General features: G+C 36.2%; 1 protein-coding gene and 1 long non-coding RNA gene across 3 annotated transcripts; one reads left to right on the forward strand and one right to left on the reverse strand.

Moving 5' to 3' along the window:
• Positions 1-1,860: 1,860 nt before the first annotated feature.
• LOC137063705 (uncharacterized) lies at positions 1,861-4,985 on the forward strand. Its single transcript, XR_010901422.1, has 3 exons — positions 1,861-2,050; positions 2,352-2,502; positions 3,419-4,985. It is a non-coding gene; the product is annotated as an uncharacterized lncRNA (long non-coding RNA).
• An 843-nt stretch (positions 4,986-5,828) lies between these two features.
• Positions 5,829-10,035, reverse strand: si:ch211-171b20.3 (uncharacterized). Of its 2 annotated transcripts, none has more exons than XM_067434966.1 (7): positions 9,652-10,035; positions 9,211-9,247; positions 8,806-8,951; positions 8,345-8,477; positions 8,143-8,238; positions 8,005-8,054; positions 5,829-6,963 (listed from the first exon to the last, which is right to left on the reverse strand). In XM_067434966.1, the coding sequence occupies exons 1-7, from the start codon at positions 9,854-9,856 to the stop codon at positions 6,824-6,826; spliced, it is 807 nt and encodes a 268-aa protein (XP_067291067.1). In that variant the 5' UTR covers positions 9,857-10,035; the 3' UTR covers positions 5,829-6,823. The 2 variants fall into 2 exon arrangements, with proteins under 2 accessions (XP_067291067.1, XP_067291068.1); XM_067434967.1 differs by having other exon boundaries at positions 6,829-6,989.
• Positions 10,036-12,423: the final 2,388 nt, after the last annotated feature.

Consider the following 12,423-nt stretch of genomic DNA (forward strand, 5'->3'; position numbering starts at 1 on the left):
TGTGCTATTTTCGTGATTTATCACATTTTTTATGTGGTTCAGATACAAAAATATTTTGAGTTTCTGTTTATTAAACAAATTTCCTTCATTGTATCAACTTACATTTTTAATTTGAATTAACTCAAAATTTTAAGGCAACCAGGTTACTTTTTTAAGTTAAACCAACAAAAACCAACATTTTTTTTTTTACAGTGTACTACATTAATGACCCAGTTTAAATACAGATTAATCTTCCCAGCGTTGAAGTACTCCTTTAAGTTTCCAAAGGCATGAACTGAAAACACGCCAGACTGAACAGGCGTTGTGAATGTATATGCTGCGACCACAGTCGCGATTACCTCAGCTCTCATCACGAGAGCTCATCAGCTCATTCATGATGTTAAATGTAATCTGACTCCTGCAGCGTTAGTGCTGTGACACTCGCACGGCAACTTACTCATTATATTGAACAGACACGTTCAATTTTTAATTGTAGGGTCTTCTCCAACCCAGTCACAGTGATTCAGTAGTGGTGGCTTTGGGAATGGCCTCACAGGGCAGCGAAGCATTCTGGGAATTGTTGTCTTTCATCCCCATGAGACAAATACATTTTCTGTCTTTTCTCAGTCTAGAAGGCACCAAATTCAAAAATAATTTCACATTTCTACTACATTAATGACCTAGTTTAAATACAGATTCATCTTCCAAGCGCTAAAGCACTCCTTTAATTTTCTGAGCGTGCTCCACTTGTGTTTAATTAGGTTTAATTATCTGCACGTGCTCCTCCGGAAATTTAGTTAATAAAAACATCGCAACAATTATGACAAAGTTTAAACTATACTAATATTGTCAGACACAGACTAGGACACAGATGGATTAGTGTTAGTGCAAAGTTTGTTAACAGAGGTACGGACACAGGTGATACTTAGAAGAGTGCTTGACACGAAGTCGATGGACGAGGATGGTGCAGACGAAGACGAGGATGAAGACGAAGATGACGATGATGAAGAAGATGACGAGGAAGGCCGTTGAAGAGGGCTTCGAGGAAGGACAGGTAATCGTGGGTAGATCGGTGCGAGACCAGACCGCGAGTAAAGGGATGAGGAGGTTTATGAAGGGTTGTGGTGATTGTGCACAGGTGTCAGGAGTTCTTGTGATTGGGGATGAGTGGGAGTGGCCAGAGTGTCTGTGTGAGAGGGTGAAGGCTGTGCAGTCGTGACAAATATATAGATACTAATTCCTATTTGAGATAAACATTCTAAATGATTACATAAAATATATGATTTATGATAAAGTCATAATTATGATTTAAAAAAATAATAATTTTGACTTTTTGTCAGTATCACATTCATAAATATGACTTAGTGTCTCATAACGTTGGCATTTTATAACTGTGCCGCAATCTTGGAACCAAAACAAACTTCCTTCAAACCATTCCGATTTTTTTACTTATTTTACTGCTGAAATATCAAATATTTCTGAGTAAAACAGGATTTTCAAAAATGAGTAAAAAAAAAGTGGGGCAACACAAATCCACCAGGAGTTAAAAGTGGCCTGTGTATGACTGGTGCTTGAAAGTCATTTAAGAGGCAGAGCATGTTATTACATGTTGATGAAAGAAGACTTTTTTTCTTTGGAATAAAATGTACCAATTAATCCATCAAAATGACCAAGAATGTATATTTAATAAAGTTCAATTTTGGAAAGAAAGAAAGAAAGAAAGAAAGAAAGAAAGAAAGAAAGAAAGAAAGAAAGAAAGAAAGAAAGAAAGAAAGAAAGAAAGAAAGAAAGAAAAAGCATTAATTTGGCCATTTTGTGTCACCAACCTATACCTGAGAAAAAGATCCTGAAGCAAAAGGTTTCTTAAGTTTAATATTGGACATACTGATGTCACCTGATATCAAAGTCATTCTTTGAACTGGACTTTTGAACCGTTCTATTGAGCAAACCCTCAAAACTCTTGCCAAATCTGGGCCTTTTGATTTGTGGATTTGGCTGTGTTTAGGTTTGGCTTGGGTACCGTCTCCATTCTCAGATTCATGAAGATAGAGGAGGACACTGTCTACTCTCTGTGAGTGAACTTACTGAAGTATATCATTACCATTAACCTGACTGAGGCGCATTCCTTTCCAGTTCACGGAAACCTCATGTCACTGCATTTTGTGGTCACTTTATGGACCACTTAAGCAAAATATCTCATACACTAAAGGGGCACACATACTTTGCATCATTTCACTGAAACATTTATAAGGGTTCTGAACTGTAGGGTATGTGCATGAGCGAGTTAAACGGAGCTGAGCTGAAATGATAAACCGCCTGGGCAGGTCTGGCAGCCTTCTATTAAAGGACTCTTTGTTTACTGTTTGTTCCAGGTCATTTTGATTGACTGAAGTTTAAAAAGGTACTCGCTGGAGAAAGACAAAACAAGCCATAAAGAGTGCTTGAGCAGCTTTTTCACTCTGGATCACAATAAATGTCTGAAACATGCTTTCAGATATCGGCGCCTCTTCAGACAGAAAAAAAGTTAAGTGCGACTTTGCGAAATAAAAAAAGTATTTATTGTTAATAATAATAATAATAATAATAATAATAATAATAAACAACCCTCTAGAAATCCTTACCATTTAAAACAAATAATTTAATTCATTGATTAATAATAACAGTTTTTAAATCATTAAAATTAAGCAAGTTATAAATAAATTAATAATAATGAAAAACCATCTATAAATCATTACCATTTTAAACAAATTATGTTATTATTATGATTATTATTATTATTAATAAACAACCCTCTATAAAATATAATTACATTTATTTAATAATATTAATAAACAACTGGCTATATCATTTCCAATTTAAACTAATAATTAAATTAATTAATTATAATGAAATAGAAATCATTACAATTTACAATTAATTCATGTATTTATTCATAATAATATTAATTATATTAATTGATTGTAATTGATTATAATAATAACATTGATTATAATAATAGTACAAATAAATAATGCAATTGATGTATTGATTAATAATAATAAACAACCCTCTGAAAAATCATAAACATTTAAAAATATATAACATTTAATTAATTTATCTTTTGAATAATACTAATATTAATGATGATAATAAAACCCTATAAAATCATTACAATTTTAAGTAATAAGTAATAAATAATTAAATTTATTGATTAATAATAACATCTAAAAAAACTATAGAGATCATTAAGATTTTAACAAATAATAAATAGATTAATGTATTGACTATTTTTTTATTATTATTATTATTAATAATAATAATAATAAACAACCCTGTTTTAAATAATTTAATTAATTAATAATGTAATTTATTGATTAATAATAATCCTCTATAAATCATTACCATTTTAAAATTTAATAATAATATAACAATAATACTAATAATCTGCTTCTCATTGCAGGTGGCTCCTGTAATGTAAGTCTTATAGCCAAAAGACATTATCTCTTTTCTCTATGCCCAGAATGTGCCAACCTAGTCTTGAACCGGCTCAACCTGGTCCTTTTCCTTTTGACAAAGACACTTTGGTGTAGAATGGAGCTCTCTCACGCTCTCTACGATAACCTGCACAAAGATGCAGCCTGCAAGCCACCTGCATTCAACCACTGCTGTTATCCACTGAAACACACAGCGCCTACTGTTTGTGATCGCTACTGGTATATACAAAAATTGAACATTTAACACACTTGCAGTTTCATATCATTTAATATTACAGTTCCAAGAGTCACTAATAAAAACATCTTTTTGATAATGTTGAAACAGCTTCTTTGACAAAATGTTTTGTTGTTGCATATGATCATAATTACTAGGCTACTTTCTTTAAAAGGCAGTATATAAAACGTAACGTTTTTCCATATATGCAACATGACACAGACAACATATAAGTGCTATAGTTTACGCAATATTAAGGCAGTTGTTCTTGGCGAATACAAAATACACTTTCAGGTGAATTTGATTTCAGATTCAACAATCCCTGATAGTTTTACACCAGAAATGCAATGCGTTGCTACAATCACCATTTTTATTTTATAGTTACAGTGGATCTAAAAAGTCTACACACTCCTGTTAAAACTAAAACAAAGATATATCATAGCCCAGGCAGGTGCAGAATACAGGAGATAGTTGTCACATGTAGAGTAAACAGTATGTTGTTGCTGTATGCCTCCTGATAGCCTCTCTGACCAGTTTTTTCTTTGTCCTCTCATCAATTTTGGAGGGACACCCTGTTCTAGATAATGCCACTGTTCCTGGAGATCCACCTACCTGCAGACTTCAGATCTAGCTCTGATCCAACCAAGCCTGCAGTCTCCCTCTCATTTACTGAAGCTTTCGCGCCTCGATCGCCCCCCGGTGACCGGTCCCAGTATAGCCGCCCCTCTGTGATTTCTAATGGACGCGAGGCAAACTAAATAATAAAATTACACTTCAAATTTTTTTCCCCAAAGTTAGTTTATGTCACTGAAGGCAGTTATCATCACGATGATTTCATTTCAGGTGTTCGTTTTAAAAATAAGTTTAGTTTGAGTTAGTTATTTGATGCTATAAAAACGGGGGGGTGTGACGTCATGATTGACAGCTGAGACTGACGGCTTCTCTGAGTGAAGTTGTCACTGAGGCACTAACGGACTTTTTTTCGAAATTTTTGGGAGCAGATTAGAGCTTTAGCTTTAATTTCTACATTTCCATAACTGTTTATTTCACACCAACATAATTAATTGTTCTGCATCTGCGAGAGTGTGGGCGGGCTTTTGATATCGCGACTGTACTTCCTGCTCTACTTCCTGCGCTCTACTGCGCAACTCCGGTCCCGAAATCGCTACTGCGCAGACTCGGTCCCAAGATGTCTGCGCCGTGCAAGGCCGCCTGAAAGCTTCAAATATGGCAAGTGGAAACGGATGATGTCGAGTCGTCCATATTTTTTTACGGTCTATGGATCCAACACACCCCTGAAGAGCCCCTGAAGATTTCAATTAGCCGCTTCGGTGGTGTTTGATCAGGGTTGGAGCTGAACTTTGGCCCTGTCCCAAATGGCACACTTCATGTGCACTTTCGGTCTTGTGGACTTACAACGGCCATTGCGTGCACGTGTCTGTTAACTCCACAACACCATAGCGTAGTAGGGTGTCCCATTCGTCATTTAAGCTTAAAGAAGGGTGCTCGTGAGCGCCCCCTTTGCGGCTGCTATGCGCCCTCGATGCGCACTTTAGCTGAGCCCGCAAGTTTGCCAGCTACACAAATGACTTCTACCTGCCAGTCAAAGAGGCATTATGTTGTGAGAGTGCAGACTAAGAGGAAGATCGTAAGGGTTTAGGGTGCCATTTGGGACAGGACCTAAAATAAGGGTTGGAGCTGAATTTTGGCCCTGTCCCAAATGGCACCCTAAACCCTCACGGTCTTACTCTGAGTCTGCACTTTCACGACGTAACGCCGCTTTGACTGCCGGGAAGAAGTCCTCTGCGTAGCTCGCACCAGTGCGGACTCGGCTGAAGTGCGCATCGAGGGCACATAGCGGCCGCAAAGGGGGCGCTCGCGAGCACACTTCTAAACCTAAAATGACAAATGGGACACCCTGTGGTCTTATGGACTTAACGGACGAGCGCACACAACGGCAATTAGAAGTCCACAAGACTGAAAGTGCACATGAAGTGTGCCATTTGGGGCAGGGCCAAAGTTCAGCTCCAACCCTGATCAAACACTAGTTTATACACTCTAAAAAAAAGCTGGGTTAAAAACAACCCAAGTTGGGTTGAAAATGGGCAAACCCAGAAATTGGGTTGTTTGATTGGGTCCATTTACTAGGGCTCAAACAACCCATTTTTTGGATTTGTCCATTTCCAACCCAACTTGGGTTGTTTTTAACCCAGCATTTTTTTGAGTGTAGCATGCAAAACACCGTAAGCACAAAAAAGTATGTAAGCTGACTATGATATCTGAATTAGTATTCTGAAGTATTCTGAGTATTATGAATAGTATTCATAAAACCACAGGCAAAAAAATGTGCATTCAATGGACACTTTACAATCCCATGAGGCCACAGGAGAGGATTTATGAATGGAAGTGATGCAACGCAACTGAAGCTGTAGGTCACATGATAATGACAACATGGCGGATGTAATATGTATGGATGTCATTGGTACTACAACGACATTCATACAATATAAAACATACTAATTTCAACTGAATAATGGCTGTTTTACATTTGACTTTTTAGAGCTGCTTTACAGCAAAATTGAATTGTATTTGCATCATTGAATCGTTATTTTCCTGTTAAGCTGCATTGAAACAATCTGTATTATACAAAACGCTATATAAAAAAAAAGGGGATTTGACTTAATGGTCGCAAAGTACATCTCAAACTAAATGCCTATTATACAGTCTGTTATTTTTGGACACAGTGTCACTTGAGCTTGATGATTAGTTCAATTTAAACATGAACATAGTCACATACCAAAGGCTGTGCACACTTATGCACATAGGTTCTTTTAAGTTTTTTTTTCTTTTTTCTCTCTCTCTCTGAAATGTGTCGCTTTAGTTTTCAGTGGCTTTGCATAGGTTGTCATTTTTACATCAAAGGTGCAAAAGTTCTGATATGATTTATCACAAAACCCAGCTGTTCTAACAGGGATGTGTAGACTTTTTATATACTGTAGCTATAATAAAGTATTGTAATCAGTTATAATAAAGTGTCTGCACTACAACACTGATAAACTGATGTACCTCAGTTTTTCCCCTTGACTTTATTTACTCCGTCTTGGCACAGTTGTGATTTCAGGTGTCATGCGTTTCCTCTTTGGCTAATGAACTCCTATTAAGAGTCCTGCCTATTGATCTTTCTGAGTCTCTTCATTTTCTCCTGCCGGACTGTTTCTGCTTCCAGGCAGGAAATCTCAGTGAGCCTCTGAACAAAAGATGCAGAGGCACCCAAGTGTGGATCAGGGTACGACTGGCCTGAAAAACAATTACCGGCCCACAGGCTGGTTAGACAAGAAGCAAAAAGTTTGCTTATTCAGGTTTACACAGGTAACACTCTCCTCAACTCATACAAAAGAGAGGGGATTTCAATAATGGCCTGGTGTCTGGCAGAGGGTTGTGTGTGTGTGTGTGTGTGTGTGTGTGTGTGTGTGTGCGTGTGCGTGTGCGTGTGCGTGTGCGTGTGTGCGTGCGTGCGTGCGTGCGTGCGTGCGTGTGTGTGTGTACTGAAGTGCTAAGTACTGTTTGTGAGCTCATGCACATGTGAAGTTCATACATGTAACAGGTGTAAAGTAAGAGAGCAAATACTTTGCATAACAGGCCCAGTTTCACAGAAAGGGCTTAGATTATTCCAGGATTAGACATTAGTTCAATCAGAACATTTACGTAGCTTTATAAATGTGCCTTAGAAAAAAAACATTACTGGTGAGCATCTTGAGAAAAAACAATGGCACTGACATATTAAGATATTAAAAGTTGCTTACATTTAAAACAGCTCAAACATGCATTTTAGTCTAGGACTAGCTTAAGCCTTGTCTGTGAAAACGGGGTACAATGTGCCCAGTTTACCAGCGTCAACACCAACGGATATATAGTAAATAAGCTTAAGACAATAGTCTGCTTAGAAATGTTATGTATGGAAGTTTGTTTCCACCAAAGAATAAAAATAATAATAAGGGTAGTTGCAATTTGTACTTTATAACTTGCAATTGCAAATTAATATCTTACAAATCTGACCTTTTTTATTTTGTTGCCATTTTGAGTTTATAACTCCCAATTAATTCTTATCTTTTATCTCATTCCGATTTTAATATCTCACAATTTACTTTTATTATTTTTCTCTGAAATATTGTCATGTTGGTTTTCAGTGGCATTGCATAGGGTTGTACTTTTTAGATTATAAAAAATAAATAAAATGGTCATTTCAACTCACAATGCCGACTTTTTTTGCCAAAGTGAGTTGCAATTCGGTCCTATTCCAAATTTATGACATGCTAACTTGTTAAAGATGAAACTCACTTTTGTTGTTAGCACCAACAGGGAAGATATTGCGAGCTCTGTTCGTTACCCTTGGCATGAAAAAAATGCAAGAGATGAGAGAGTAAAATATACAATAAACAGTGCACATATGCATAACAAAGAATAAATCTTTGTTACCTGTTTTTATAGTTTTGTGATAAACAGAGTCGTCCACTGACAGATGGGGAGGTGGCTGGTAACAGAACTGATGGAAATGAGGTCAGATAATCAGACCTGGAATTGATGCGAAGAATATTAGTAAATAAAAAAAACAAAACAAAAAATATAATATTGCAGTACTTTAAGAACTCACTCACTTTAGCAGTCTTGAAGAACTCACCCGCAAATACGTGGTCTCGGGTCGCGTGGGGAAAGTTCTTTGCGGTGGGCAAATCTGGTTAAATTGTGAGAATGATAAACGTGGAAGTCCTGAGAAAGTGGGCTTGTGGGGTTGTGGTTAATCAGAACACCGTCTGCTTGGAAAAAATCAACATAATACAACATAATAACATATTACAAACCTTTGAGGTTTCCTGAAAAAAATGGTAATCTAACCACTTTTATCGAAATGATAAATTCAAACGAACTGCAAAAATATTCATGTGAATGTTGTGAGCGCCATCTATTGGTTACCCCACTGTAATGACCAATTACACATTTGTTCCATCTCATTAAATAATGATGTGACGGTATCATAATCTGAATGCACAAATACATTTTTTCCCAGTTGTATACTAATAATGATACAATAAATGTCTCCGGCATTATTAATATCTTGTGAATGGAAAGAGGGATAAATACCTCTCATATCAGTAGAACCGTGCGTTCCATTTCTCCATCGTTCATCAAATAAAAAATGACGACCAGAAATATCACCGTCGAACACATTATGTGAGGTACATTTGCTGATTGCTGACCGGTCTTTGGCTAACAATGGAAGTACAGACCTGAGAAGACAGAAGTATTTGGTTTTAATTCATTCTGCCATTGTGTTTGCTCAGAAATGCACATGACAACTTTAGTGACCTAAAAACATTTCAATTGCATAGGTTTCTCAGTTTTATAAGAAAAAACCGTAAAGTGAGTGTCATATTAATCTACGACGGTACAGTTCTTCAAATAACACACAAACAACTCAACATATTCTAGAAGAAGAAGAAAAAACATAGGCCTATTAATGGTTAGTGTAGCCTATTCAGTACTCACCCATCAATAGAGCTGTGAGGTTCGTGCTCCCGCGAATCTACAATTTCAAACATTAAACAATTTCAAACATTGAATGTATGTTAATTAAACACCATCTGCAGACTCTTCTTCAGCACTGAACTTTATAAATGGGAACACTGTATCTTGTTGTAGAGACGTTTGTGGCAAACCGTTTTCATATTTATTTTCATTCTACTGTAATTCTTATTTTTAGACACTATCTATCTATTCCATTGAGTATTAGTAACGTTACTTGTTCATTCCCAACTAGTTCGTTGTAAGGATTGAATGTTAAAACGGCTTGCCATAACACATGATAAGACGTTAACTATTAGGCTGTCATAGACTTCATGCCATGTAACGTTAGCCTACTATTCAGTAACGTTAATCAGTATAACGTTAGCATATAAAAAAAAAAAAAAAAAACCTAACGTTACTCACCGCTTGAACTGCATGGATATTTCTGCCTCGCTGAGAAAACACCCATCCTGGATTCGGCAGCCGTGTAACATCCAGAAACTGGAGGACTGGAGATGTAGTTTGAAGAATAACTGGGTCGCGCGCCTGTAATGTCCTTTATTATCACATGAGATTCAGTTGGCAGTGACACCAGTTTGGGTCTAACGACGTTGGTATAAGGCTTCATCTCCCCTTTTGGATGTCAGACAAATGATAACGTCATTTCAGTACGTTTAAGTAGGTTTACACTAATAGTTACGGCCATTATTTAAATAAAAAAAAGGCCTATAGCGGTCAATGAAAGTAAAAATAAAAATAAAAAAAGGACACTGGTAAGTTGTTAGTCCATTGCGTCGACGTTGCCACAGTTACTACTACCAAAATCACGTGACACAACAGTTTAATGACAGGATAAACTCAAAATGTTGATTTTACTCACACAAAATAAACGCACATGTGTAACGTTATATAAATACACCACGCTGTTTGTTTGTTAGTTGGTTTGAATTAGTTTACACGTGTAGGATTTTCCTACTTTGAAGTTGAACATTCAGTCGGAATTATAAATTCAGAAAAAAAATATTTGCATTTTTTTTATTTAATTATATGATTACGGTATTGCATAAAACCAATGTTATGAAAGTTTAAAACTCGAACCTAACAATTTCACGAAACACTAGTATCGAAAAAAACCTCCCAAAAATAGGCTAAATGTGTAATTACAGTTCAAGTCCAACAGGTGGCGGCTTTGTTGTATTTTTGTGTAGGCCTATGCGTTCCCTTCAGGAACACATCTGATTCGGTTTATTCATTAGGCCTAGTTATAACTTATTCATATAATGAGTGTAATAATGTGTAGTAATAACACCTAGAAAGTACAGAAGCTTTGTAGACTATTTTTGAGTTTTCATGGGTTAAAACGGTTTATGTGGGTTTATAATGTCAGCAGGTGGGCTGTTTGGGTGCATAATTAATTCACATAGGCCTATACAATGATCAGTGTTGGGAGTAAAGCATTACCCCCTTAAGTTACGTAATCAGATTACTTTTTCAAATAAGTAATGCAAGTTACTTTTTCCCCATTTATTGACTGACAGTTCTCTTGTCCCAGTTGAGAAAAATCATGTGCAGGTGGTTATAGTTCTAGACTAAACGTGAGCTTGCATTTACTAATGTCACTTGCACAAAAAAGATTCAGTATTCCTCAAAATGAATAAAATCAGTCAAATGAAAAATCTGAATACTACGCAAACCTTCAATAATTAAATATGTGAAATAAAAGAAAGATTTTTATGCATTTAATCTGACATTACTTGCTGCTGCTCAGATGATTCAGTTTAACCATGAGCAATGATGACTTTAGAGTTTGTTTTCATTGGTTTCATACAGCTGAATGTTTGATCTGCATTTCCTTCAGTTTTTTTTAATTAATTTTTTATTTTTTTGGTGTGAAAGGATCTTTAAATTTGACACAAAATACCTTTTTGTTATAAAAAAAAAACAACAACAACAAAACAAACATGCAAGGTGAGAAAAAGTAATGCAAAAATAACATTCCTTTTCTTAAAAAGCAACTAAGTAACGCAATGTTGCTTTTTAAGGGAGTAATGCAATATTGTAATAGACTCACAATTACAGAAGAGTACCCAACATTGGCCAAAAGTCATGACTCAAGTCAAATCACCTTTATAATATAGTGCTTTTTACAAGTCTTATTGTTTCAAGCCTTCACATCCTAATAATAGGCTGTTCATTCCCTGACTGTTCATATAGACTGGCGGATGTGTCCTCCCCCAGCAACACTTATTTTATTATCTTTCTGTAAGTTTTGGAAAATATGGAATGTTTCAAGAGAGGTTAAAGGTCTAGAAGTGGGTGGCATCCCAGAACATTATCAAGACCAAGAAGAAGATAGTGAACGAGTGATCATACATCCATTGACCTTGATCTGCTTTTGAGTGTTTTAGAAGTTCTAAGTTTCCGGATGTTTCTCTGGTATCACCACCAGTGTTGAGGAAAGTTACTTTGAAAAGTAAGGCATTACAATATTGCATTACTCTAGACTGGGTAAACCCAGCCTGATCTGCCGGCAATTTGATTTCACCCCGCAACTCAGTCTGGTAACCTGCACATTAATTTCTACTGCTTCTGTTACACTTTTGTGGGAACCAATCACAGACTGGCTTATCCACCTGGCGGGCTTAACACGATGACAGATAGAGAAAAAATGATGGGTCGTTTGTCTGTTAATCAAGCCTCTTGTGGTCTGGTTGGTTAAAGGACTATCCAAATACATACAGAGTCCTGAAGAGTCCTTCAAATAATGCCAGTTGATCATGCCTCTTGTTCAATATTAAATTGAGCTTGGTCTGTTGATAGCCAGACAAGTGTCACTCCCTTAAAAAATAACTTATGTTACTTAGTTACTTTTTAAGAAAAGTAATGAGTTTCTTTTGTGTTACTTTTTCGGCTGGGCTGGGCTCCAACTATTTTTTGCTCATAGTTTAACTAAGTAATTGAAGGTCAGCAGCAATTGTTAAATTCATGAAAATATTAGTTTTATTAATATTTAATTATTGGGTGTTTGCATAGTATTCTCATTTTGCATTTGACTGATTTGATTCATTTTGAGGAATACTGAATATTTTTTGTAGTTTAGTAAATGCTCACAGCATTTAGTCTGAAACTACAATAACCTGTGTACACACAATGACAATGAACCTACTCTTGATTTTTCTCATTATGGGGACAGGA

This window comes from Pseudorasbora parva, chromosome 24 (assembly GCF_024679245.1).
Source record: "Pseudorasbora parva isolate DD20220531a chromosome 24, ASM2467924v1, whole genome shotgun sequence".
Lineage (NCBI taxonomy): Eukaryota > Metazoa > Chordata > Actinopteri > Cypriniformes > Gobionidae > Pseudorasbora > Pseudorasbora parva.